Source organism: Balaenoptera musculus, chromosome 14 (assembly GCF_009873245.2).
Source record: "Balaenoptera musculus isolate JJ_BM4_2016_0621 chromosome 14, mBalMus1.pri.v3, whole genome shotgun sequence".
In the NCBI taxonomy this organism is placed as follows: domain Eukaryota; kingdom Metazoa; phylum Chordata; class Mammalia; order Artiodactyla; family Balaenopteridae; genus Balaenoptera; species Balaenoptera musculus.
This window is the reverse complement of record NC_045798.1, coordinates 74,534,089-74,560,763: the sequence shown is the minus strand read 5'-3', so window position 1 is coordinate 74,560,763 and position 26,675 is coordinate 74,534,089. Positions and strand designations below refer to the sequence as shown.

At 46.8% G+C, this 26,675-nt stretch overlaps 1 protein-coding gene across 1 annotated transcript; it reads left to right on the top strand.

Annotated features, from left to right (window-relative positions):
- Positions 1–2,624: 2,624 nt before the first annotated feature.
- CPLX4 (complexin 4) lies at positions 2,625–25,845 on the top strand. The gene is made up of 3 exons (XM_036823565.1): positions 2,625–2,791; positions 7,674–7,761; positions 25,618–25,845. Exons 1-3 carry the CDS (start codon positions 2,625–2,627, stop codon positions 25,843–25,845), a joined length of 483 nt encoding a protein of 160 aa, XP_036679460.1.
- The last annotated feature ends 830 nt before the right edge of the window (positions 25,846–26,675 follow it).

The window sequence follows — 26,675 nt, the reverse complement described above, 5'->3', positions numbered from 1 at the left end:
TTTACTTTTTTCTTTCATTGGTCTCAGGTAATAAGTAGTTGTTTATTTCCCAAGTAGGCCCCGGTTTGTGATAGTATTTCATGTGTCACATGCTTTGCATTCTGCCCTAGGTGGCCTACCACCTGCAGAGTCAATACCTGGAAGCCTAAGAAGAGAATAATGGATCAATGCTTACCCTTGCTGGTAATGAAAAACACAAAATAATTAAAACAACGTATTTGATGTTTTCATCTTTAATAACCAAATACTGGTAATAGTGTGGCTAAGCTGGAACTTTTAGTCATTACTAACGGCAGTTTTTTAAAAATCTTTTCCTCTTTTTGGCAAGCACCATTCAACCAAGTAATTCCAATTCTGAGAGTCCATGTGGTATAAAAAGGAAAGAGTAGAGCTTTAGCGTCAAACAAATCAGAGTTTAAATCTTGACTTTGCCACTTACTAAAGATGACCTTCAGTTTCCTCATAATACTTCTGTCTCAGGGTCGGTAGCTTTGTAAAAGATGGTCTTTATAAAGTGGTTTCAGAAAATGGAAACTAACGTAATGGACCCTTGTGCTATAAGCCCACAGAAAATAGTGAGTAATGTAAAATTAAAGAATTAAATTAGATAGGTTTGAAAGAAATCAGAGGAAACTTAAAGCCTGATCAGTGAGCCTTCTGGGCGGGGGGGGGGTGGCGGGTGCTGGAAACTAGACACTGGTTGGGGCACTGGGGACATGGCCATAGTAAAGATTGGGGATTTTGTTCAAGTGTGATGAGAAGCCTTTGGAGGGGTAACACCTAGTTGTCCCGTTTCACCTGGGGTATTTATTTTCCCTTTCTGGAGGATTCCACACACAGCAAATAGTTGCTGAATGTCCAAGTGGAAAGGCCATTGTAATAAACTGAGGAATAAAAAGGTTTTAAAGACGTGATCCCATTTCCAATGGAATTATCTTTTGGGAAGACAATGAAAGATTTGATTTCATAAAGCACCACCAGGGAGTATTCATTTGTCACACTGATGTAGTTACCACGTAAGAGTTTCTGTGATGCTTGACACCCACCCCTCCTCCCAGCCTCCCCCCGTCCCACACACACAGACAGAAGAGGACTGGACAAGGAGAGGCTGCTTCACCAACTGGCTTTGGAGTTTAGAATTGAGACCCTCACCATTCATAATATTTCCTAATTCCTAATAAAATGGAATTTTAATAATTTTATAATCTAATAATTTAATAACTTAGAATAACTTATAAAATGGATTTTTATTATAAATAATAATTTAGAGATCATGGTTTGAATGTATTAAGTCCCAGGCAACACATCTTAAGGTGGAAGTGGAGCTAAATATGAATGTACATTCTCTATCAGAGAACACCGAGAAAAGTTTCTATTTCACCCTAAATCTTTGTTAATCTTTCAAATTGAGACCATTTTAGCAACAATTTTAAATTGGTTAGTAAGATGAAAAGCAGATCTTAAAATAAATAAAGCATTTTAGGCAAAAATCCAGTTTATATAGTTCTGTACAATCTGAGGGATAGTCATCTATTTCCTGAAAGGTCTCATGCCTACAGATAAAATAATAAGCATAGGTTCCTAATAGGCTGCATCTCTCCCCTCTGCCCCACCTGCTCTTGGAGTGCTTTAATTAGAAAGATACTAACATAGATTAAAGTCTTAGCCATGCTCAAATTCCTCCCTTGACCTGGAGAAAACCACAGCCATTGAGAATCTGTGTTACAAAACATCGTCAGAAGTTTTCTCCAAGTACACCAGTGAGCTTAAATAGAGCACCCAGGAAGTGACTGCGTGTAAGAGGAAAAGGTGACCTCGATACACACTGATGATTTGACTCATATGTTCTTACCTTCTGGATCAGAGCAGTTAAAGTATCCAGCACATCATTTCCATGCAGAAGTGTAACCACTCAGGAGCAGGCTAGGGTAATCCAGATGTAAGCGGAGGACCTTCTGGCTTGCCCATTTACACTTGCCTCGGTTGGGTATTTATGTACGGGACACAGTAACCGCTGAAACAGTATAGAATTCAAGCAAACCAAAAAGCAAATCCTTGCATAGTACTTAAGAGTCCAATGAGATAAAATAATGGATCAAAGGATTATTTTTGCTTAATGAAGCATTTCGGGTTTTGAGTCTCACTGGACTCAGTTTTCAACCGGATGTTGTCCTCAAGGGCTGGAATTTGGAAATTCCACTACAGCCATATAATCAGTCTGCTCTGATTAATTTAATTGAACCAACTCTTGATGAAGCCCTGCTGGCTTATAATTTAAAATTTAGAAATGGGTAGGGAGAGGGATGGATAATGTGAAGGATTTTTTTCCCTCTGAAATTAGCTTAGTGTATTAGTTCAGAAAGTGGTCGGTTGCATCTGATCGTATGCCTTAGTAATCTGAGCCATCTGCCTCTCTGTACTCGGGAGTTGACCCCTTTAATCCAGCTTACAGTGCCCAGACCACTCTTCTGTATCGTTACGCCCTTGAACAGATGAGCCTATGCGAAGCCCTCCGCTTTTAAATGTGTTGCTGTTGTTGAAGATATTTGGAGGTTTTGTGGGTTTGTTTTTTTTCCTTCAGGTTTTGTCTGAGTTTTTGGTATTCTTTTTCTGGGGCAGAAACAATGGCTTTCCTTATGAAAACTATGATAAGTAGTCAGGTAAAGAATTTAGGACTTGGTGGCAGGTCTGAAGAACAAAAAGAAGAAGGAGGTACATCTGATCCTGCAGCAGCTCAGGGGATGACTAGAGAGGAATATGAGGAATACCAAAAGCAAGTGATCGAGGAGAAGTGAGTACATGCAACTTCCTTTCCTTTTAAAAGCACAAAGAAATTCATTCTGGCCATACCGTCTTCAGCTCCCCAATTTCTACCTCATTGCTCTTTAGATGCCTTTCCTCGTGCTGTTTGCTTCTAACCTGAGGAAAGTCTGTTCTGCTAAAGTGAACCATTTCCTAGCATCAGTGGTTACTATGTCCTACTTGTATGAATGGAAATTAAAAAATACTAAATAGATCTGCGTGTTGGCCTGAAAGCCACTGAACACTTTCTGATCCAGACACATTTTAATTGACCTCAATTGTTCAAATGAAAAACTGTGCCTAAATAACTTTACAGTCGTCAGGAAATTCACCCTCCTAGCAAGTAGAAAGCTTTCAAATTGTGAAAATTCAGACTTTGCACTTGGAAGAGGGCCTTAAAGAACATAGAGTACAGTGTTCTAGATCTTACGTGTGCAGAAAAAAAAGCCTAGAAAATACAACATGACAATTATGTCATAAAACTTGGCTTCTCAAAGACTGAATAAATGTGTGGACTGCCTATTATGAAAAATTTAAAGATGCAGAAGAGTAGAACAGTATAATGAATGCTCATATATACCTATGGCATAAAACTGACAGTTGACATTTTGCCATATTTGCCTGTAGATGATTATTTGGTTAGATCATAGATAGATACATGGAAACATAGATAGATGGATACAGAGAACCATTTTTAAAGTAAATTACAGACATCACGATACTTCACCCCTAGATACTTTGGCTATGTACCTCCAAAAAATAAGGACATTCTTTTGGCTATATAAAATGTAATAAAAGTAAAACAGTAACATTTCAGGTGGGTATTATGGAATGTGAATATCACCAATTTTTCACTGCTGAAGACTGATCTTTAAGTGTAATCTAGATGTAATTTTTTAAAGTTTAAGGTAGAATTAATTTGAGTCTTAATAATCAAATCGACTGAGTATTGAAGCATCAATCTTGAAGTTAAATGTACATCGTATGTTACAAAAGTATTTCTTTTTGCCACCATGGCTGTTTTGCTAATGATCAATTACATAATAGTTGCCTAAGTCCTATTGCTAAGATGATTAGAGGTGAAAGGGTTAATGACCTGGAGGAAACTAAGCATAAAAGCCTGCATTTAATGGAAACCTTGTCTACTGTATTTTTTCCTGAAAGAAACTGTGACTTATAAAACTACCTAGAATGTATTCTGCTTGGCTCTGCGGTAAATTTAAAATCAGTTTTTTTAAAAAATGCAACTGCAAAAATAATGTTTGTGCTAAAATAATACTTAGGCAAAAAAAGGCATCATTCCTTGGCATGTTTAAAAAAAAAAAGAACACATGTATAATGAAGAAACAGAAGCAGAACAGTAGCACCAAATGTTCTCAGCTCAAGGGGCCCAATAAAAAGAAAATGGTCAGAAATATAGACTATATACCTGATATTAAAATATCACTCAGTATGTCCCAGCAATAAATCTGGTCACAGATATGGCATCTGTTTGATTAACTAATGACCTTGTTTTACTTAATTTTATATGTGGACAGATGAAAGACCGAAATAGTCGGATGGTATGGTCAGTCAGTGGATTGGGTTATTTACCAGCTACTCAGCTCCGTGTGTGTGTGTGTGTGTGTGTGTGTGCGTGTGTGTGTGTGTGATACATTTATGTGATCAACCGATGTAAGCAACAGTAGCAGGACGGTGAGGCTGGCCTGCTTTCCCACGGCAAGAGGCATGACTTCCGGTCCGTTGCTTGAGTTTTCATGAGCTTCATCACCTAGAATACAACATAAAGAAGTAGGCATCAGGGAACTATACTCAATATTTTATAATAACCTATAAGGGGAAAGAATCTGAAAAAGAATATGTATATGTATATATATAAAACTGAATAACTTTGCTGTACACCTGAAACTAACACAACCTTGTAAATCAATTATACTTCAATAAAAAAATAAAATGTATAAATGAGAGCAACTATTACAGTGAAAAAAAAGATGATTCCAAAACTTGGAGTCAAGAAATAGAAACCAATTTAGCCACCTGAAAATGAAAACAGGCAATTTATTTTAAGGCAAATCATGCTTCATGCAAAGATGCTTCACCAAACCCATAACAGAAATCCCCCCAGGCCTCATATGGGCCTGAACCAGGACCAGAGCATTGCTGAGAAGCCACGAGCCTTCGTTTTCAATCTCTTGCCATGGCTTCCACCTCAGTATGGCTGCTTTGTTCTTTCGGGGCAGTCAGCCCTCTACTTGGGCCTCTACCCAAACCACGTGGCCAGTGAAAAATGGCAGCCGACATCCCCCAAGTTCACCCATTACAGCTCGAGCCACACTACTGGTCTCTTTCTCAGTCCCAAACCCGAATTCCCAGAGAAGAAAGTCCATTTATCCAGCTTGGTCCAATCCTGTACAGCCAGAGGGCGGGGCCAGGTATATAAATATAGCCTCCAATAATGCACTTCTTTGGGCAGCTGGGAGAGGAGGTGGTGAACGTGAGCTTCACAGACGTCCCCGAAGGCGTCCACTTCTCTCTGGCTCATCATGAGCAAGGGAGCCCGTTTCAAACCAGCACCATCACAAGTCCAATTAGGCCACCCGCAGAGCATTATGGAAATCCATACCCTACCTTGTTTGAGGATGCCTCCCTCCAAACAGGGAAGGGAACACTGAACCTAAATTGGGGCTTAGAAGGTGACCTTGTTTATTTTATTTTATGTTTTAAAATTTTTACTGGAGTCTGGTTGATTGACAGTGTTGTGAAGGTGACCCTCTTTAGCTTGTGTAAGAATCGCCGAGGGAGTTTGTTAAAAGTGTTGCTTCCCAATTGTGGGGCTATGATGGAAGCAGGGAGATCATTTAAATGGCCAGGGCCTCTCCAATCAAGTGGCCCAGCATAGTATTTATGATAGAGAAAAGTGGACAGACCATATCTGCTGTTTCCATGCCGGGCAGTAGAGGCCCAGGGAGATTGCTGAATTCAAGAGTAAGAGAAAAATTAACCTTCCAGCCAGCGACATGCTGGAGCTGACCTACAGCAGCCTGCACTGACTCATGAAAGCTGATTGTGTTCATCTCTCCCCAATTCCTCATTCAACGACATCAAGTTGATAGTTTGAAATCCGCCTGGGTGGGAGTATTTACACCATGGAAATTGGCAAGTTCTACAAACAGCTTCTTTCCCCAAAGAGCTGGTTGTGATACGTTTGCCAGCACACCACTGCTTCCAGCTTTTTTGATAGAATACTTAAGTCAACAGACTACTATTTAAAGAATCACTGCACAAGATACGGTATGGAGTAATGGAACATTCGTGAGGCTGCTATAGTTAAAATGAAAGGGATGGTTATGAGAGACACGGGGAAGAAAAAGTCTGCAAGACTTGGCGGTTTATAACTGGCAACAATGGGAAGAGAGGAGCAGATGTGTTTTCTCCCCTGGACGAAGTCATCGTTTCCAGAACACATGTCTCTTTGGTAAGATTACAGAGAGAACATTTCACAATTGGATTCCCTGCCGTATGTTTTTTAAATGTCCCTGCTTCAGCTGTCAAGGATTTCAAGTGCTTTTTAAAAGTTCCACGTTATTGTAGCTCAGAGTTCTGAATTCTATCACAATTTATTGGTGAAATTAAATGAACAGAATAATAACTGAATCTCAGACTCTCAGTCACTGAGTGTAACTGTCTTGTGGAAACAGCTCTGCAGAGATCTGGAGGAGAACATCCTTTAAAACTCAAAACTGGGGAATTCCCTGGTGGTCCAGCGGTTAAGACTCCACGCTTCCACTGCAGGGGGCGTGGGTTCAATCCCTGGTCGGGGAACTAAGGTCCTGCATGCAGCATGGGGGGAGACGGACCCGGACCTTAAATAGATACGTGGAAAGTCCACATAAGCGTTTAATAAAGGGCATCAGGAAAGGAAGTAGAAGGAGATGCTAGCGGTTTGCTCCAAACATTTTTTTCCATAAAAATAAGTGTTCTGTAGAATTTAAAACTTATGTCCCAGGTACAAACTATTATGTATAAAATAAGCTACAAGGACATATTGTAACACAACACAGGGAACACGGCCAATATGTTATAATAATTATAAATGGAGTATAACCTTTAAAAATTGTGGGAAAAAAGGGGGAGGGGGAAATTCCCTGGCAGTCCAGTGGTTAGGACTCTGCGCTTCCACTGCAGGGGACACGGGTTCGATCCCTTGTCAGGGAACTAAGATTCCACATGCCACATGGTACAGCCAAAAAAATAAAAATTGTGAATCACGATATTGTACACCTGTAACACAATATTGTACAGCAACTATATTTCAATTTTTTTAATTAAAACATAAATAAAACTTATGTCCCAAGAATAACACTCAACATCCTTTGTCATCAGCTCATACACCTAGCATTTCAGAAGAACTAAATGTGTTAACCCCTAATAAGTATAATAAAATAAGAAACAAAATGGTTTTTAAAATGTAGCTTCTCTCCACAGTGCAGTCGGACTGGGCAGCTGCATTCTTAACGAGTGCTCCGGGTGATTCTGACGCTTGTGGTCCCAGGTTGTACTTAGAGAAACATAGTGAGGTCAGGTCTACATCAGGAGTAATCACCCTGCCCCTCTCCCGGGGTGCCTCAGAAAGAGATTCCCAGAACTGAGCTGTCTTTGGGATTTAGGGTCTGTACTGAGTTATGATAGTGGAATGACAGACAGAGAGGCAGAAATTTGGGGAGGTAGGAGAAACTCCCCTATTTCCCATTTGTCTGCCGGCAGTGGGAACTCAGAAGGTGTGTCCCAGTGTCTGGCTCCTCTGAGCAGGGGCTGGAATGGCCTTAGCTCTCTTCGTCCTTTGATCCTTTATTCTATTCTTTTACTTTTAGGATGGAAAGAGATGCTGCATTTACACAAAAAAAGGCAGAGAGGGCGTGCCTCAGAGTTCACCTCAGAGAAAAGTACAGACTCCCAAAGGTGAGACACTCAACACAGTAAACATCCATTTTTTACGTAATAAGAAATGGAGAGTGTTTGATTATCAGCAAAGGGTCACACTCATGGGTATATATATATATATATATATATATATATATATATATATATATAACATGTATATACACACACATAGATGTACATATATATACATGTATAATACATAAATATATTTGTATGCCTTAATCGTAATTGAGGTATCTGATATAGTGAAAATAGCATTGAACTTGTTCATAAAAACTAGATTCCAGTCTTTTAACCTCTGAACTTCCATTTCCTCTCAACAAAATGGAGTAATACCTGTTTATATAAATTCATCTAAAGACTATAGAACATCTATATATAAATGCACAATGTGGATAATCATCACAGCTGACATTTCTTGAGCTCCTTCCTAAGTGCCAGACACTGTTCTAAGTGCTTGGCATATATCAGTTCATTTAATCCTCAGGACAGTCTTGTAAGGTAGGTTTCTTAGAGGAAACAGAGGCAGAAAGAGAGTAACTACCCTCCGGCCAAGGGCCATGCTGCCAGGCAAAGCAGAGCCCAGGGTCTTAACTTCTATGACATTCTTCCTCCACTTCAGAGGAACAATCCGTTCCTTCCTTTTGGAGATGATGTGGCAGTGGTGGTCGTCACCGAGCACCATCTTCTCCATCTTGGCTGAGAGGACAAACACCTGTGGGCTTTGGTCAAGTAGCTGGTTTCCAAAAGTCATGGGTCTGACTCATTGTAAACTAAAAACTGCTTGCAGGGACTTCCCTGGTGGCACAGTGGTTAAGAATCCGCCTGCCAATGCAGGGCACACGGGTTCGAGCCCTGGTCCGGGAAGGTCCCACAGGCCGTGGAGCAACTAAGCCCGCGAGCCACAACTACTGAGCCCACGTGCCACAGCTACTGAAATCCGTGCGCCTAGAGCCTGTGCTCTGCAACAAGAGAAGCCACCGCAATGAGAAGTCCGCGTGCTGCAACAAAGAGTAGCCCTTGTTCACCGCAACTAGAGAAAGCCCGCACACAGCAACGAAGACCCAACGCATCCATAAATAAATAAATAAATAAATAAGTAAATAAAACTAAAAAAACAAAACTGCTTGCAGTGCCCTCTACTGCACAACTGTTTTACCTTTGCTGGCTGGGAGGTGGGAACAGAATATGTTGACATGATCTGGCACAGGGCTCGGATGCAGTGCTCCAGGGCTTGTATCCAGGGATGACCAAGGGCCCAGTTCCCTGCTCCCGACTCACTTCTCATTTCCCCCTACGTGGGGATCGCCCAGCTCCTCTAAATGACTCCACCTCCACCTTCTGGGTTGGCTGTCCAACTCCCCCTTCCAGAGGGGCACCCTCCCTGAGAGAAATCTTCCACCTGGAGAAGCCAAAGAGATCCTTCCAAAGCACGTGGTCCTCTCGCAGGGATGAGAGCCAGCTTCAGCAGGCTGGGCGGTTTAGAAAGTGCCGCTAAACCAGTTGCTTCAGTGGGTCCCCTGCAGAGCCCTGGAAAAACTGACTTCAGAAGCTGCAAGCTCTAAACAAAGGGAGCGAGCCCATTGCCCATGCAAGGTCACTGCTGAAGCCACTGAAGAGGTATAGAGCCCTGCGTCCGGGAGACCTTGACCCTAAGACGGACGTCCTCACTGAGGGGGGAATACTCACAATAAAATTTAAACTCATGTTCATTTGCAACCAATGAATTTCGAAAAGAGTGCCTTGCTTTTTGCCCACCTTATTCCAGGTTAGTACTTTTTCCCACCGGGACTGCATTTTGGGAGTGTGGAGCACTCCTAACACGGTCCCTCCCGCTCCTGTTGCCTGAATTTCCGGAAGCTCTCTGGGATGGCCGGGGTGTGTTTAGCAATGTGGCAGCAGATTCACGCCGCTCAACTGAAGCCCCGGCCTCCCGCCTCTGGTGCATCTGATGAAAGCACCACACATCTCGTTTGGAAGGAAGCAGAAATTAAGTGCATTTGCATGCTTGCGCACACACCCACACACACCATCAACTGGCTGTGTCTCTTCCAGAAAGGTGGGGCTATTCTGTGTTTTTTTAATTTTATTTATTTTTGGCTGTGTTGGGTCTTCGTTGCTCCGCGCGGGCTTTCTCTAGTTGCGTTGAGCAGCGGCTACGCTTCCTTGAGGTGCATGAGCTTCTCATTGCGGTGGCTTCTCTTGTTGCGGAGCCCGGCCTGTAGGCGCGCGGGCTTCGGGAGTTGTGGCTCGTGGGCTCTAGAGCGCAGGCTCAGTAGTTGTGGCACATGGGCTTAGTTGCTCCGCGGCATGTGGGATCTTCCCAGGCCAGGGTTGGAACCCGTGTCCCCTGCATTGAAAGGCGGATTCTTAACCACTGCACCACCAGGGAAGTCCCAAAGGTGGGGCTTTTTAAGAATACATATATATCTGTTGCTGTTGAGGATATATTTTTGACGACTGTTCTGTTGTTTGGTGAAGATATAAGGAGAACTGGCTTTCAATTCTGGCTCTGACGTCTGCAGTCTCAGATGGTTTTTTAATATATCTGAGCCTCCATTTCCTCATCTATAAAATGGGGGCAGTGATACCTACTTCCTGAGGTCTTTGTCTGAGATAATAAGGTGTGCCTGACAAGGTGAGTGCCTGACGAGTGGAAAGAGCTCCATGGATGATCGCTCTAATTGCTGTTATTATCTCTATGCACAGAAGTTTTATTTCTTGATAATAACAACCAGGGGTCTTGGAGGCCTGGGGTGGGCACACTGATGTTTGTAAACAAGGCAAGAATTGGGTGTCCCTGAACCACAAGCGTCTGAGCTTTGCTGGTGAGTCCACGGTCTTGCTTACCTCAATTCTCAGGGGTGGACACCTTCAGGCTTTGTAAAATGAGTTTGATGCTCTTCAGAGAAAAAATAATTCCCAAATCTCTGAGCCAAGCTGTCCTTTGAAACAAGAGCCTTTCCAACAGAAACTATGGGAAGAGGGGAGAATTATAGCCACGTAACGTACAGATTCATATCCTCCCTGGAGCGATAGTGACTCTATCTGCATAGGCCACTGCTCACTAAAGCCAGCTAGGGGAGGGGGGACCACAAAGAAATCTGTACATTGTTAACGATGGAGCCCAGTGTCTTTCGTTGCATGGGTTACTGCTGCCTATGTACCCATTCTTCTACAGCTGTTTCAAATGCACAATGCATATGAGAGCCCACCTGATTTTTTCATAGGCCCTGAAGGAGACCTTTGAGTTCATCTAAGAGTCTAATGCCGCGGCCTCACTTTAGACCTGAGGAAACTGCAGCCAGTGGGGGTTGGGGGTAGGGGTGCTGTGGCTAAGGGACTTCGCAAAACCCCACAGCTGTGGAGTGACAGAGCCAGGATTGGAACTTGGGCCTCTCAACCACGCAAAAGAGCATCTTAACACACAAAAGGATTTGAACATAGCTCCTTCTGGCCCCAAGGTCTCTGCTATTTCTACTCTTAATATTGGAGGTGTCCCAAAAGTTTTAGAGCGGTTTGGAGTTCCATGTGGTTTAAAATTATCCTGAGACTTTGGGGGAAACCGGCACTGCTCACTATTTCAGCAAAGCGTCGCAGAATCCGTCCCCCAGAGGACCAGGCGCATCAATTTCCTGCCCCTGTGTCAGCTGATGGCTTGACCGGAGACCTGTGAGTTGCTGACGCAGTTCCAACACAATTCAAGTAAACAGTGATAGTGTGACTTGAAAGCATTCCACGCGTCATCCTTCACCGCAGAGTTTACTTTCTGGTGGAGGCCTCCCTAGGGCGCTTGTATAACATGGCTGGATTTTGTAAAAATGCATGCTACACATAATGTTGCAAGACTTTGCTTATGGTGTGAAAAACCCCAACAATACAACTGCCTGCTTTTTTGTAAGCACATGGATATTCTATCTAATCCAATGTGCACTATTCATAACAATGGTAATTAATAGGAAGAATGCCATAAAACGTCACCTGGATCATATCATATGCTTTGTCCAGTTCTCACCAGATGTGGCCGACACCCCAGCCTCAATGCAGGCCTCGGGCTTGGAGTGCAGACCTGCCCCACTTCCTTTGCCTTGAGTGGCTGTCACAGGTTACATGCTCTCCTCCCACCCCTCTGAGGCACAGGGTGCAGGGGGCCTTCAACAGCAGCCATGGCTGGAAAGGGGCAAAGAGGGACAGACACTTTTCCCAGGCCAAGATCAGCCCAAGGGTGGCAGCTTCCTGTCTGTGCAGACAGGTCACTCCTGTCCAAGCCAGATTCTGGCTTCGGTGTGGTACTCGGCGGTAGGAGCCGCTGCCTGCACAGGGGCAGGAATCTGGGTCCTTCCAGCCCCCTGGTGTCCCCAGACGCAGCCACAGGGAAATGCACCCGGGCTGCCCCAGAAGAACCGCCCCTCAGGTGTTCTCAGTTCTTCCCCGGGGACTGTGTGCTATAGCAAGGGCCGTGCTGGTGCTGAGAAACAGAAATAAATGTCTGGACATGACTTTTTTTTTTTTAAGCCCATTCTTTTGATATTAAGGACCAGATTGTGCATTTTGTTCTAAAGCGGTCACTGCACTAGCGAGCCTGGAACGGCCTGGTGGGCTCTGCTATGAGCACCTGTCACAAAGCATGAGGTGGCAGCACACTTGAGGGACAGTGGTGGGTACAGGCTGGGAGGGCCGTGTCTGAGCGGCGGGATCCTCCCCCGGCACGCGGGGAAAGAGCTAGAAAACCAAGCGTTGTAGCTGTCTCCGCAGCAACCAGGATGGTGAGAGCTTTTAAAACGACTGACTGGGGCTTCCCTGGTGGCGCAGTGGTTGAGAATCTGCCTGCCAATGCAGGGGACGCGGGTTCGAGCCCTGGTCTGGGAGGATCCCACATGCCGCGGAGCAACTAGGCCCGTGAGTCACAACTACTGAGCCTGCGCATCTGGAGCCTGTGCTCCGCAACAAGAGAGGCTGCAATAGTGAGAGGCCCGTGCACCGCGATGAAGAGTGGCCCCCGCTTGCTGCAACTAGAGAAAGCCCTCGCACAGAAACGAAGACCCAGATCAGCCCAAAATAAATAAATAAATAAATAAAATAAAAATAAAGGAATTCCTTAAAAAAAAAAAAAAAGACTGACTAATTGAGGAAGCATTGAAGGAATTGGAATATTCAGCCTTGAGAGGAGATGACTTTGGGGAAATGACGACCATGGGGGATAGTCATTTCCCAGGCCCAGAATGTCATGCTTTGGTTCTAATATTTGTATCAAGCCAGCTTCTCTAGAGGGGCCCATGCTGCTGGCTGGTATGGAAACGCCTGTAACTCTTAGGTCTTTCTTTAATTATTCAGAGGAACCCTTCACAGTGGAACCTTTAGAAAGCCTTCTTAAAAGCATGCCAGGAATATAAGTGGTAGGTTTTCATCTCCTAGTTGTTCCAATAAGGGGCAAAGAGGCCCAGGAAGGCCAGGCAGTGCCCGTGGGCATCACTGTGATCGGGAAAGGCCAAGGCCATGGCAATGTGTTCAGTGAATTGGAGGCGAAGGGATGAGGGGCTGGCTGGTCAGTACTGGACCCTCATGGCAGCCTGGACAGGGCTGAGGGAGGCCTGGGCCAGTGAGGAGGTGGGGCAACAGATTCCCAAGTCATTCCTTGCATCCCCTTCATGGGGCTTGCCGTCTTGGTTACTGCACTTATTGGATTACTCATCTGATTACCACGATTAAAAAATGGTCTTCACGGTATATATATACAATGGATTATTATCCAGCCATAAAAAAGAAGGAAATCCTGCCATTTGTGACAACACATATGGATCTTGGTGACACGATGCTAAGTGAAATAAGTCGGACAGAGAAAGATCAATGGAGATCTCACTTATACAGAGAACCTAAAAAATCCAAGCTCATAGATACAGAGAACAGGTTCGTGGTTGCCAGAGGCAAGGTGGGGAGGGGGGGGCGTGGAAAAAAATAGGTGAAGAGGGTCAAAACTACAAGCTTCCAGTTAGAAGGTAAATAAGTCCTGGGGATGTAAGTATAGCATGGTGACTATTACAAAAAAGAAAAAGGGACTTCCCTGGGAGCGCAGTGGCTAAGAATCTGCCTGCCAGTGCAGGGGACACGGGTTCGAGCCCTGGTCCTGGAAGATCCCACATGCCGCGGAGCAACTAAGCCCGTGCGCCACAACTACTGATCCTGTGCTCTAGAGCCCATGAGCCACAACTACTGAGCCCGCGAGCCGCAACTACTGAAACCCGAGCGCCTAGAGCCCGTGCTCCAGGACAAGAGAAGCCACCGCAATGAGAAGCCCTCGCACCGCAACAAAGAGTAGCCCCCACTCGCCGTAACTAGAGAAAGCCCGTGCCCAGGAACGAAGACCCAACGCAGCCAAAAATTAATTAATTAATTAATTATTTTTTTAAAAGGTCATCAAAAGACATGAGTAAGACAGACATGGTATCGTCATTAGCAACGAGCATGACCTCAGAATAGGCGGGTCTATGGGAGGAGCACACACTCCACCCCTTCCTCTGGCCTCTCTAAACTCTTCCCAGGGCAGGTGTGGGTTCCTGTGCTGCCGCAGCGCTTTGGCTGCTTGGTCTCAGGGTCTGAGCTGCATTTCTCTTTTTATTAAACATTTTTGATATACAGAAAAGCACATATCATAGGTGTACACTCAATGCATCATCATGAAACTCATGCAAATCAAGGGACTTGCCCAAGGACTCAAAGTTCCCCTGAGCCTCTTTGGTCTTTTCCCAGTACTTCTTCATGCTCCATTCTTCCCCCACCCGCTCCAAATCATGTGTCTCCACCCAGGATGGCAGACTTGAGAACTGAACACAACCGTCTAACAAAGAAAATGGTGCTGGGCAGAAAGCAAGGCTCACCAGGACCTTATTGGGCTCCTGATAACAACCTTCCCTCCCCTCGTGGTTTGCAGAATCCTCAGCCCTGGTGCCGTCTTATAAAGTCCATGTTGGGTAAACAGCCGAACTAATAGTATTAACAGCCCACAGGTGGTTGGACACATTCACCAGGTCCTCCAGCTAACGAGGGGGGACCCCTGGGGGCCTCATTCACAGTTCCCCACGGTCACTCGCAGCGGTTACATAACCAGCAGGATTCTGGGCCCGTCCCCTCGCCCAGGCCCAACGGAGAGCAGATTTGAGGAAAATGTCCTCCCGGGAGCTGTCAGGTCTAATGAGGGTAACTATGTCACATTTTGGAATTAGAACTGGATTTTCTAAAGAAATTATTTGGCTGGTGTTTCCTGTGAAAAAGAGTTTCAGTCGATTGCCGACGGGGCAAAGGAAATGTGGCCTCTGAAAGGAGGAGTGTAGCCCTGGTGCCCGGCAAACACCACAGGCCTCCTCTCCGGGTTTATTGTTCACCATCAAGGTCAACCCCGTTGGTCGTACCCTTGTCTTTTGATGACCACTTTTCATTGCAGTCATCACATAAGGAGTCAAATAAGTGCAAGCGTCAAATCACAGTAACCGGACGTGTAGGTAGGAAAGTATATCCGTCGTGAGAACGTTCACGTCCACTCTTATGTTGGTTTCCTCTGGTTTTCAAATTCCAGGTAATCAGGGGACTTAACTGCCTAAAGTAACCCATGATGCTCATGTTAGATTTGGGTCTCATTCCACTAATTATCGTCTGTCCTGTATCTTCAGCTTTTCCTGCCTACGGGCCTCTCCCTTATAAAAGAGGTCAAGTCTCTCCCAACGAAAGCAAACAGCACTCTGAACGTGGCTTTCTGGGCATCTTCCTAAATGACTGGTTCCCACTGCTCTGCCGAAGGTTTCCTCCTGCCGATGCTCGGCGGTCGGTCTCAACGCGGTAGATGGTTCCGCTCTTTCCTTTGGGGACCTCTTCCGGGAGCAGTTCTTCCTGGGGCAGAAATTTCTTTGCCTCCTTTAGCTCATTGCTTCCTCCTTGGAGCCCTCTCTCTCCTCAGCTTCTGGATACCATCCTTCTCCTTCTCCTTCTGCTGAAACTGTTCCTTCTCTGTCTCTTTCAAGGGTCACCCTTCCCCTGACCGCCCCCAAATTGCCGAATAGCCCAGGGTGTTTCCTCCGTCTGCTCTTTGTCCCACTCAAGCCGTCACGTTCTCCCTGAATGGCTGCGTCTTCTGCTGCTTTCAGCTGCCACGCAGGTGTGTGCTGATGGCTCCAATCTATATGGCCTTCCTATACCTCCTCGCTGAATTTCAGCGCTGCGTCCCCCTCTGCTTGGGCACCTCTTAGCTCGGGTGCAGGACAGACACCCGTCCTCCCCCAGCCCTGCCCCTCCTGCAGGCTCCCCCTGGAGTCACCCTTGCCTCGTCCCTCCTCCTCCAGCGCCACATGCAGCAGATCACCAGGTCACTGTCACCTCACCTCATAAATCATTCTCAGCTCATCCCCAAGCGCAGGGCTCGTCACTTCTCAGCAATTTTACTACAATACGTCGAGTAGGTTGTTAACTTTGTCTTGCTCCCCTCAAAATTGCAGAGTGAGGTTTCCAAACTGCAGACTGACTCTGTTCCTCGCGTTTTTTTTAATATATATATATTTTTTAAATTAATTTATTATTTATTTATTTATTTATTTATTTTGGCTGCGTTGGGCCTTCGTTGCTGTGCATGGGCTTTCTCTAGTTGCAGTGAGCGGGGGCTGCTCTTCGTTGCGGTGCGCGGGCTTCTCACTGCGGTGGCTTCTCTTGTTGTGGAGCACGGGCTCTAGGCGCGAGGGCTTCAGTAGTTGTGGCATGCGGGCTCAGTAGTTGTGGCTCTCGGGCCCTAGAGCGCAGGCTCAGTAGTTGTGGCACACGGGCTTAGTTGCTCCGCGGCATGTGGGATCTTCCCGGACCAGGGCTCAAACCCGTGTCCCCTGCATTGGCAGGCAAATTCTTAACCACTGTGCCACCAGGGAAGTCCCCTCCTCCCCTGTTTTTTTTTGAAAAAAAAAAAACAACGAAGGTTTACCATGACTTTTCAGAACAAAGTCCAACCCCCTTGGCCTGTACACCATGATGTGGCTCGTAACTTCCCGGCCTCACTTCTGGCTACCCCTTGCCTGGACTATACTCCTCTCCTCCTGCTTCGCGTCCCCTACACCCTGCTCCCTGTGACCTCTTTCCTTCCTGTAAGATGTTGGTCTAGTGCCACTTCTTCCAGAAACTTCCACGACCTCCCTCCCCTCCCCCTCCTCCATGCACGCATAATACCTGAGTGCATGTCTCTTATGCCATCTTTCCAACCTGAATACTCTCACCTGCTGGATCGTGTGCTTCTTAACAAAGGGGCTGAGGTTTTGTCTCTGTCATCAGAGCCTTGCATGGTGTCTGACATGTAGAAGCTGCACATACACACACACACATGCATGCACACACACACACATGCATGCGCGCACATGCACGCACACACACACACACACACACAAGGTTTGCTGAATGATCGATGTTACTGGGAAAAAAGAAAAACAAAAACACACCCAAAGAACAACGTATCAAAAATAGCAGAAGGAATCTATCAGCCATAAGAGTTATATTAAAATCAATTTTCATGAAAAGAACAAGACTGGATTCGACATTATGATTTTGTATAAAATACAGAGTTACTTTATATAATAATTAAGATGTCATATTTTTTTGCAAATAGAGGAAGTAATACATTTTAAATAAAGCCACAAGATTTTTCTCTAAAAACAAAGGTGCCCCTCTTTCTAGCCAATTCAAAATGTATATGTAAGTCAAGCCAAATTAATAAGAGAAAACAGTTCCACAATGAACCCTAATCCTATTAACAGAATTGTCAGTCTAGGTTAGTCATTGAAAAATAATGTCGTGCTCCCTGCTGAGCTATATGATTTAGTTACACCTGGTGTTTGTCTGCTGTATTAAGGGCATCGTTCACTTTGAACAAAGATGAAGATAGAAGAAAATCTATCAGTAGAGCTTCTTTAAATGTAGTACTTTGAAAGCTCCATTAGAACTGAATTTGAAAGTTGCCTCTTAAAAACAGATACGATTTTGTGAAGCTTTCTTTGCCCGCCTCCTTCATATCAGGAGCTCTCAGGGCTGCCTGGCAGGGTCCCAGACACTGAAACCTCCTGCTTCTGAGCAGCTGTTTCTGGTGGCAGCACAGGGAGGCCATCAGAGGCCCATTAGGGGCTGTCCCTTCCTACTCCCCCCTCTGCTGCCCTAGTTCAGTTTGCACCCTCTACTCACGCCCTTGAAAGAGCCGTGGATTGAAGGTCCTGGGGGGAACCTGGGAAGGGAAGAAAGAGTCATCGGATTCGGATGTGTCACTTAGCCGCACCAGCTTTCTCACTTAATCCTCACAGCCCTGGAAGGTAGGTAGATATCATTTCCCCTTCATAGATAAGAAGAGCGGCTCAGAGAGGGAATGGGACTTCCCAAGGTCACACAGCCGGTAAATGGCAAGATTCAACTCCAAGCCAATCCGACCCACTGGCCACATTTTCCTGCGAGACCTGGCAGCAGGGCTGGTTTCTTGTCCCCTAGCAAGCAGAATGACATTTATGCAAGTATCTTCACCTCCCAGGACCTCGGTTTCCTCATCTGTAAAGGAGAGGCTTGGACAAGAGGCCTCTAAGAGCTTCTTGAGTCCCTCTGGAACGTCTGCGTAAAGGAAAGAAGTTTAAGATGTACACAGTGGGAACGTTTCATCCCACGAGGGGCCCTATGTGTGCACACTCTCAATCAAACATTAAAAACTGACAGCTGGGAGACTTCCCTGATGGCGCAGTGGTTAAGACTCTGCACTCCCAATGCAGGGGGCCCGGGTTTGATCCCTGGCCAGGGAACTAGATCCCACATGCATGCCGCAACTAAGAGTTCTCATGCCGCAACTAAGGAGCCCGCCTGCTGCAGCTAAGACCTGGCGCAACCTAATTAATTAATTAATTTTTTTAAAACCTGAAAACTGTATTCGAGGAGTCAAATCCACAGCCTCTGTCCCATTCTGGGTGTGCTGAGGGCTCTTTAAGTAGCTAAAGAGGGAAAGATGATGTGGTATAGCAGAAGTTGCAGCTAGCAAGCCCCGGACAAGGTCTCAACACCAACTCACGAGCTAGAATCACCCGGGGAAGCTTTTTAAAAATTCTATTGCCTCGGTCTCTGCCACAGATCCCTAGAGCCAAATCTGGGGGTAGGGCCTGACCATCGTGTTTTTCGACACTTTACAAAGGATTCAGAGGTACAGAGAGGGTTGAGAACCACTGTCCCCAGGGAGAAAACATAAACTCAGTTCTTCAGCAGCATCTGGTCAGAGCAAGGATGAGGCTTTCTGCTGAAGCCTAGCCCCCAAGGGCCTCACACCCACCTCCCTCCTGGTCCAGCCCGAATCCCTCCTTACTTTCGGCAAAGCAGGCCATGCCCCCTTTTCCTCTCTATAGAGGCGTTTGTTGACTGGCTGTATTCTTCTATCTACACCCCACCCTGCCAATGTCTTGTAAGCTCCGGCACGATGGGAGCCAGGGGATGCTGTCACCTTGCCTAGGGGCCAGCGTGGCTGCCTCACTCATCACCAGGACAGTGAGGGGTGGGTTGTGAAAACAGGCAACTGCTGACGTTGGTGATCCACAGAAATATGTAAAACATCAAATATTAGATCAACTCGTCCCCGGGAAAGAAATCCATTAATCCAGCTGTTTGGTATCCTGTAGACCAAAGATAAGGAAACAAACCAAAACCAAAATCAAATCTACCTTGTATCAAACAAACTGGTGTGTGCTTGTACACCAAGCTTGACTGACTGGACTCTTAAGTGGTAAATACTCAGCTTTTTGATCATATAACCACGTCAGATAGTTTATCATCATATCTCCAGTTTGGTACAAGATGAAGGCCAGTTTATCAAGATTAGGATGTAGGAAGTCTGAATCCAGGGTCGTGCTTACCCTTCAGTGAAAGGTCAGAAATCAGTCACAGGGAATAACAATGCAGGCTATGGGGCTATTTAAATAATGGGGCATTCAGCACTGGCAATTAAGATTATAAATCTGGTTAAAAAGCAAGAGATTAAAACTGATTCTGGTCAGCCAGCATAAAAATAATTAGTTCTTAACTGCATAAACAATATCGCAAGTTGATAAGCTTTCTAGAAAAGAGAAGACTTCTGAAACAGAACCCCGAAGAATGAAGTATAGCCTATAAGTTCCTCTTTATATGCTGGTTCACTTCACTTCTTCCCTCAATCATTCATTCATTCATTTACTCACCTACACCACGGTTCTCAGCGCCAAACGTCCCCTCCCTCCCTGGAGCTGATTTGTATCGGCTGTAACTGCATTTGTGCTCGTGGGCTGTGATGAGGCATTGCTGCCTTTTCTTGATGCGTGAACTCTGTCAAAATATTCCGAGCATTCCCAACCTGGAGCACCAGAAAGTCAGGAAAAGACTTTCATTGTGTGGATTGTAGACAAGGTCCTATCAGCGAGGTGGTTTGTCATGCAAGGGAGAGACAAGGCCCAGGGTCCACTGTATAAATCCCATAGACGGGCCTGAATTGCTTGCTCTGTCCCGATCTTTCTCTTAAGGGCTGGTACTCTCCCACCCTCTCTTTCACTGTGCACGCCTTCTTTCTCCCAGGGATCCTTTCAGCAGGGATCTTGACACCGTGCTGCGCTTTTTCCTCTAAAATATTAATAACCACAGCTACTGTTTGTCCAGAGCTAAGACGCTTACAAGGCCGTTTCACAATATGTCTCGTTCAATCTGCTCAGTAATCCTCTGAGGGTCCCTCCTGGTGGGCATCAAATTGTAAGGTGACTTGCCCAAGGTCATGCAGTGGGCGAAGGACAGAACCAGGTCTCCCGACTCTAAATCCCAGTCTTCCCACTGTCATAGCCACCTCTGCACGATAGTGGTCTGGGTTGGCTGCAGCTTTTTGCAAATGGGAGGGACCCTAACCCTTGGCCTGTCCTAGGTCTGCAGCTGACCCACAGTGCTAATGAGTCCAGGGGTTCAGGTTTGGTTCCAGAGGACTTCATTTCGTCCTCTAGCCACTCACTAGCCCTGCTTGGTTGTCCTACGCTTAGTTACAATGTGCCCAGGGCACAGGCTGCAGCCCCAAAAAATTGATTCCAGTGCTAGAATCATCACTTGCAGCAGTGGTGCTTCTGATAGACAGTCAGTAGCGTTGTCCTTCTAGAAGGATGGTGGTCATAGGACTCTCTGACCACAGCCATTGACCACACCCAGTGCCGCCCTTGGACTGGACAACCAGTGCCACATGCCCGGGCCCTGTGCTTTAGAAGATTCTCCTCTGTCCCTCCACCGGCCACACTCCTTCACAAGGGGTGAGAAGTCTGCGGCCAAAGGGACAGGCCTGCCCACACCCCTCTTGTAGACCACGCTCTGGCTGCCCAGTGCCCTGAACTCCCTGCCTAAATGCATTCTGGGGCCTGCCCAGGCCTCTGCACCAGGTCTGTCCTCTCGAGGGTACACTGAGCTGCTGGCCTGAGTACCACTGGGCCTGAAAAGTAGGGTGGCGGTCTGCATACTGGGAACCACATACACAAGCGTCCCATGGAAGGATGGAACCAGGGACTGGGGAAAAAAGAGGTGCAGGTCTAAGCCAGGGACCCCTATCAGTATTTATCCTCTGTGTCCCACAAACATTAGGGTGAGCCTGACAAGGGGTAAAGGGAGCTGGACCCTCTGGGCAGGTTTCTCCCAAAATTGAGGGCCTAGTGCTAAAAGGGAAATGAATAGGCCCAGTTTGCTAGGAACGCTGAGGCTCTGGAGTGAAGGTAGGGAGGGTTCATTCCCAGGCCAGAGGTAAGGGGCCGAGAGAGCGAGGCCTTCTGCTGGGGCTGAGCACCATGTGCAGAGTCAAGGCTATCCAGCGCAAATCCCCCTCCCCCTCCCTCTGAAGGCTATTACATTCAGGAGCATCTACCTTTAATTATATATAATATAATTATATGTATGCTTAATATATTCCAAATAATTCAGTTATCATTTAATTACTCTTCTGTGACTCTTAGGCAAATAACATAACCCCAATTTATAAATAAGGAAATAAAGCTCAGAGAGGTAGTGTTCGGTGCCCAAGGTCACACAGCCTGTAAGTGGTGGCAGTAACCTTCATGCTCAGGTAATCTGATTCTCAAACCAACACTTGACCTCTAGGCTGCACTGCCTCCACGGGAGTGTAAAGATAAACAAGTCGGTAGCTATGAAACAGAGCTCTTGACGGTAAAGAGGGCACATTCAAGTGTTGTTAAGGCTGCTATAGTCCCTGACAACGGGCTCACCGAGTCATTCAATAAACATCTATTGTCTGTGGCGACACGCCAGACACTCCGCTGGGTTCTGAGACTTACTGATGAGTAAGTTACAGCCCCCTGTCTTCAAGGGATGTGGAGCGGGGCTTCTTAAACTTTAGCAAGCACCAGAATCACCAGGAGGGCTTGCTAAATCACAGATGGCTCGGCCCACGCCCCCAGCACCTGAATCAGCAGGTCTGGGCGAGAATGTGCATTTCTAACAAGATTCCAGGAGATGCTGCTGTGGCTGGCCCCGGGACCCCACTTTGAGAACCACTTGGCTAGAAGTTGTGCCGATGCAGATCCCCTCTGTGAGCTGGGAGGCAAAGTGGAACCCCACTACTCTCCCTTCCCTGGGCCAGTGGAAGGAGGTAAAAATAAACCCGAACTGGTCCAAGGCAGCAGAGGCAGAACACTGAGTTGCCTGGTGAAGAGGGAGCTGGGGAGCACCGGCCCGGGAGCCCCCCTGAGTGCTTCGGGCCTCTTTGGGCACCAACTGGCTGGCTCGCTGGCCCTTTGGCCCCTCTAGCTGCCTGTCCCTCCAGGCCCCCAGCAGCTACTCTGTCCAGGTTTGAACCTGGTGACATGTGCAGAGATCTTATTACCAACCAGAGGGGCAGGGGTGCCAGATTTCTCAGCAATGCCTTTGCAAACCGTGTATGTGCGGGCAGGGGTCCCGCATTTACGTGAACTGAGAATCTCCAGGCGGCCCTGCTTTCCCTCCCGTCCCTGTAAAAACGCCCTGAGGACCATCCTCAAAGGGAGGCAACCTCGAGGGTAGGTAAATAAAAAATAAACAGAAATGGAGGATTGGCTGGGAGCCCCTGGGGATTAACTAATTAATCCCCACACCAGTCTGACGAGGAACTAATTAATCCGTTAAGTGCCTTGAGGGGAAGAGGCCTGGCCAAGTGCACAGAGAAGCTTCTCTCACCTGGGGAGTCGACACTGAGAGTCGCCATTCCCAGGGGTCTCCGGGGAGGGCCTGGTGAGGACCACGCCGCCCAAAGGCATCCTCGTGTTCTCAGCATCAGAAGTCTGCCTCCCGAGGTGGGGAAAGAAAGCAAGGAAGTAAATACGAAGAGGGAACTCTGTGTAGGGCAGGGCAGGTAATCTAGAAGTTTTACGTTGGAAGGTGAGCCGCTGAGCTCCACGACCGTGTGTGGACAACACAAAAAAAGAGCGCAGAGCTGGTGAACAGGATCTGCAGAGACACCACGTCAGATCATTCCAGACAAAACTGAGACTTCTCTCTTTGGCTGGCTAACTGCCTCTGTGAAGCTAGCTCAACTGTGTTTGCAAAAGGAAAATAACTGAGCAGGGGCCAGCGCTGGGGGAACCTGTCCATCGCGGCTGAGCCGAGGCGTCCGCCCGGGTGCCTCACATCCTCATCTGTCGATGGTGCCCTGGATGGTGCCCTGGGGCTGCCAACATGATGGCATTCCCTGCCTAGAGGGGGGTTTTACAACCTCATCCTGACTGAAGTTCACATTGCTTTTGCCTAAACTGAAGTTTGGTTTGGGGGAAAATATCAAAAGCCCTTTGCTGCATTTTGTAACAAATCATGTCAACTTTTAATGTTTAGAATAAATCTTTTTGAGTAAAAACAAACAAACAAAAAAAAGTCGGCCTCTCAACCTGTTTCTGGAGCCAGGCTTGCTGTCACTTTACCCAGAGAACCAAATAAAAGAAGGAGCTCTGGGGAAGGGCTGTGGCCTCCAGCCTCTCCAAGGCCATTGGAGAAGTCTGGAGCTACAGAGCATCAGAAGTGGGGACTTGGCAGGTGCCCAGATCTTTCTCAAATCAAATCAATGCAGTCTGATTAAGACTAAGATGATCATTTTGCCTTTGTGTGGTTTTTCATGCCCTTTGGTAACAAATTCCAGGCTGGTCACAACATCCTTGAGGTGGGCCCTACAGTCTGCTTAGATCTTTCCCACCACTTAGACCACAAGATCACTTAGATCTTTCCCATCACTCGCTTTTCTGGTGCTCTTTTTAATCTTCTGTGTCCCCAAAGCCCAGTTTGCCTCATGTTACAACCCCAGAAATTTATATCTGAGAACTCTCAGAAAATTATATCCGCGAGCAGCCATCTGAGAAAGGACACCCTTGCCTTTCCCAGAGAAACTTTTTCTCTAGATTCTTCTCTGTTACAAAACAGAGGGCTCTGCAGCCTAAGGGTAAAGGGATTTCAGAGGCCAGGCGGCAGGAACTAAGAGATCGTGGGCCAGCCACCACTAGGACCACAAAAGGAAGTTGTAAGGCATCGGCGACACGCAAGGCTAGACGGTGTGGACGATTCACTTAATAAGCTGGTCTGTGCGCCAGACTCGCTTCCAGGTGACAAGGATGTAAAGTTGAGTTTGAGGTGATTCCGTGTCTGGTAGAAGGGAGGGAAGGGGCGATGGTTAAACAGACTTTGCCACTGAAGAGAGATGGCTGGATCGAGGGAGCACTGTCTGGCCCTGTGAACCCAAACCCCACCCCCCAGAGTGGGATCCCTGAGTCACAACAGCTGGGGGCTGATAGACAACAAAGCTTGCAGAGCTGCCCTGAGGCGGAGTTGGTTAAACTTTTTGGGCATCAGCATGATAGAGAGGGATTCTTTTTTTTTTTTTTTTTTTTCAGTTACTTACAAGACTTTAATGAGGGATGGAACCTACTAACTCTACCAGTTACTGAAAGGAGAAGCTGGTGCTGGGCAGTCCCCCGCACCACTGACTGATGAACTTCAGCACGTCTTGGCACACAGGGCTGTGGGAGGTCTTGATGGCCATAAGGAACTTATTCCAGTTGTCCTTGTTAGCTGCCTTCCCTGGCCTCTTAAATTCAGTTTTGTTCCTCAGAATGGGGTATCCTGTAATGAGGCAGGGCAGTGCCCGAACTCCAGTGCTGGCCGCCACCAGGGAAGCCTCGTAGGCACCGCGCTCATCCCGAGGCAGAACCTGCTCCAACCGCTGGTCCATTGAGATTGTGAGCACCCAGTCTCGAACGTCTTCTCTCTGAGCCTCCGGGACATGCTGCTTGGCTGGGAGTGGCACCTCAAAGGGAATGTCTGTATCCTGAAAGTCAGAGTGGTCAAGGGCATCCAGAGTCCCTTCTTCGATTGCATCTGTCAGATCCAAAAAGCGGTTGCGGAAGATGAAGGCCATGTTCTCCCAGCCAACTGCCTTGGCAGCAATGCCTGCTTCATAGAAGGCCTTGAGAGAGGGATTCTTAAAATGCAGATTGCTGGACCCCACCCCGGAGTTTCTGATTCAGTAGGCCTGGGGTGGAGCCGGAGAATTTGTCTTTCTAACATGTTCCTGGATGATGCTAATATTGCCCGGTCCAGGGACCACACTTTGAGAACCACTGTGCTAGAAGGTTCCAATCGACCCAAGTGCAGTGAAAGGGGCGGGGGGGGGGGGTGTCAACCGGGATGTCTGGCCTCCATAACTGGTACCAGGCCCAGGCTCTGCTGCAAGATGGCCAAATGTGCCATTCCCTCCGTCCATCCTCAACAGACCTCTATCTCCCTGCTGCTTTCAGGATTTGTTTGTTTGTTTTAGAATGGTTTCTAAATGTTTGTTTTTGGTTTCTCCGTGTTTGTTTTTCCACACAGAGTGAAATGGATGAGAACCAAATCCAGATGGCTGGAGATGATGTGGATTTGCCTGAAGATCTCCGGAAAATGGTAGATGAGGATCAAGAAGAGGAAGAAGATAAGGATTCTATTCTCGGGCAGTTACAGAATCTTCAGAACATGGACTTGGATACCATAAAAGAAAAGGCCCAGGCCACCTTCACGGAAATCAAGCAGACAGCGGAGCAGAAGTGTTCTGTGATGTGAGGGGCAGGGCAGGCATGGAGGAGGGGGCCAGGTCAGGGTGGAGGTGACCACTCCCCTGCGGGGCATTTCAAACCGCATAGGCTTTAACGCAGTGAACAGTTAGGAAAACCATAATGAAAAGCTGTCTACAAACACATAGCTTGGTTGTTCTAAATGTTCCTGGTAGAACAGTTAACTAGCACCTTACAGCAGGAATCATACTGTCCTTTTAGTTATAAATGTGGTGAAGCATGACCTTTCAGCTGTGAATGATGCAGAAGATACATCTGCTTAAAGATCTTCAGGATAGTCAGGAAGAAACAAAAGCAAATGGCATTTCATCTGTGACTTCCTTCTTAGAGGGCAGCGTCTCACCCTGTCCAACAATTAGCAAGACTCCAGGTCCCCTCAGAGAAAGATGTGGAAGGTCAGGATGCCCACTGGGGAACCCAGGCTGCAGGCTCAAGGGCTGTCAAAGATCACACCACCTCTCACTCCAGGCTTCTTGATGTTGTTGATGCTTCTCATCAAGTTTTGCATGAAGCCAAGGAGCAGGAGCAGGGATGGGGTAGAAGATGAGAAGGAGGCAGAGACCAGACTTCGCCAGCATCTGCATTGTAGACCATCATTCTAGAAGCATGTGAAGAATGGATTTGGGTGGAGGTGGGAAGCTGGGGGAAAGGGGAGGTAGAAGCTAGAGGCAGGGGGGCAACTGGAAAGGCTACTGCTGTTTCTGTATTCAGTGTCATCTCCTCTTGAACTTGGTGATAGCATGGGGACCAGAAGGGTGGACAAATAGCATTGCGATGTTAAACCCATCTCTGTGTGTGTGTCTCTTTATCTCTCCCCCT

What these genes read in the sequence shown, in the direction of transcription:
- CPLX4 (XM_036823565.1), top strand. Translation starts at nt 2,625, where the DNA reads ATGGCTTTCCTTATGAAAACTATGATAAGTAGTCAGGTAAAGAATTTA. An exon ending in AAGCAAGTGATCGAGGAGAA is followed by an intron (nt 2,792 to 7,673) that starts GTGAGTACATGC and finishes TTTTACTTTTAG; the next exon opens with GATGGAAAGAGATGCTGCAT. An exon ending in AAAAGTACAGACTCCCAAAG is followed by an intron (nt 7,762 to 25,617) that starts GTGAGACACTCA and finishes TTTTCCACACAG; the next exon opens with AGTGAAATGGATGAGAACCA.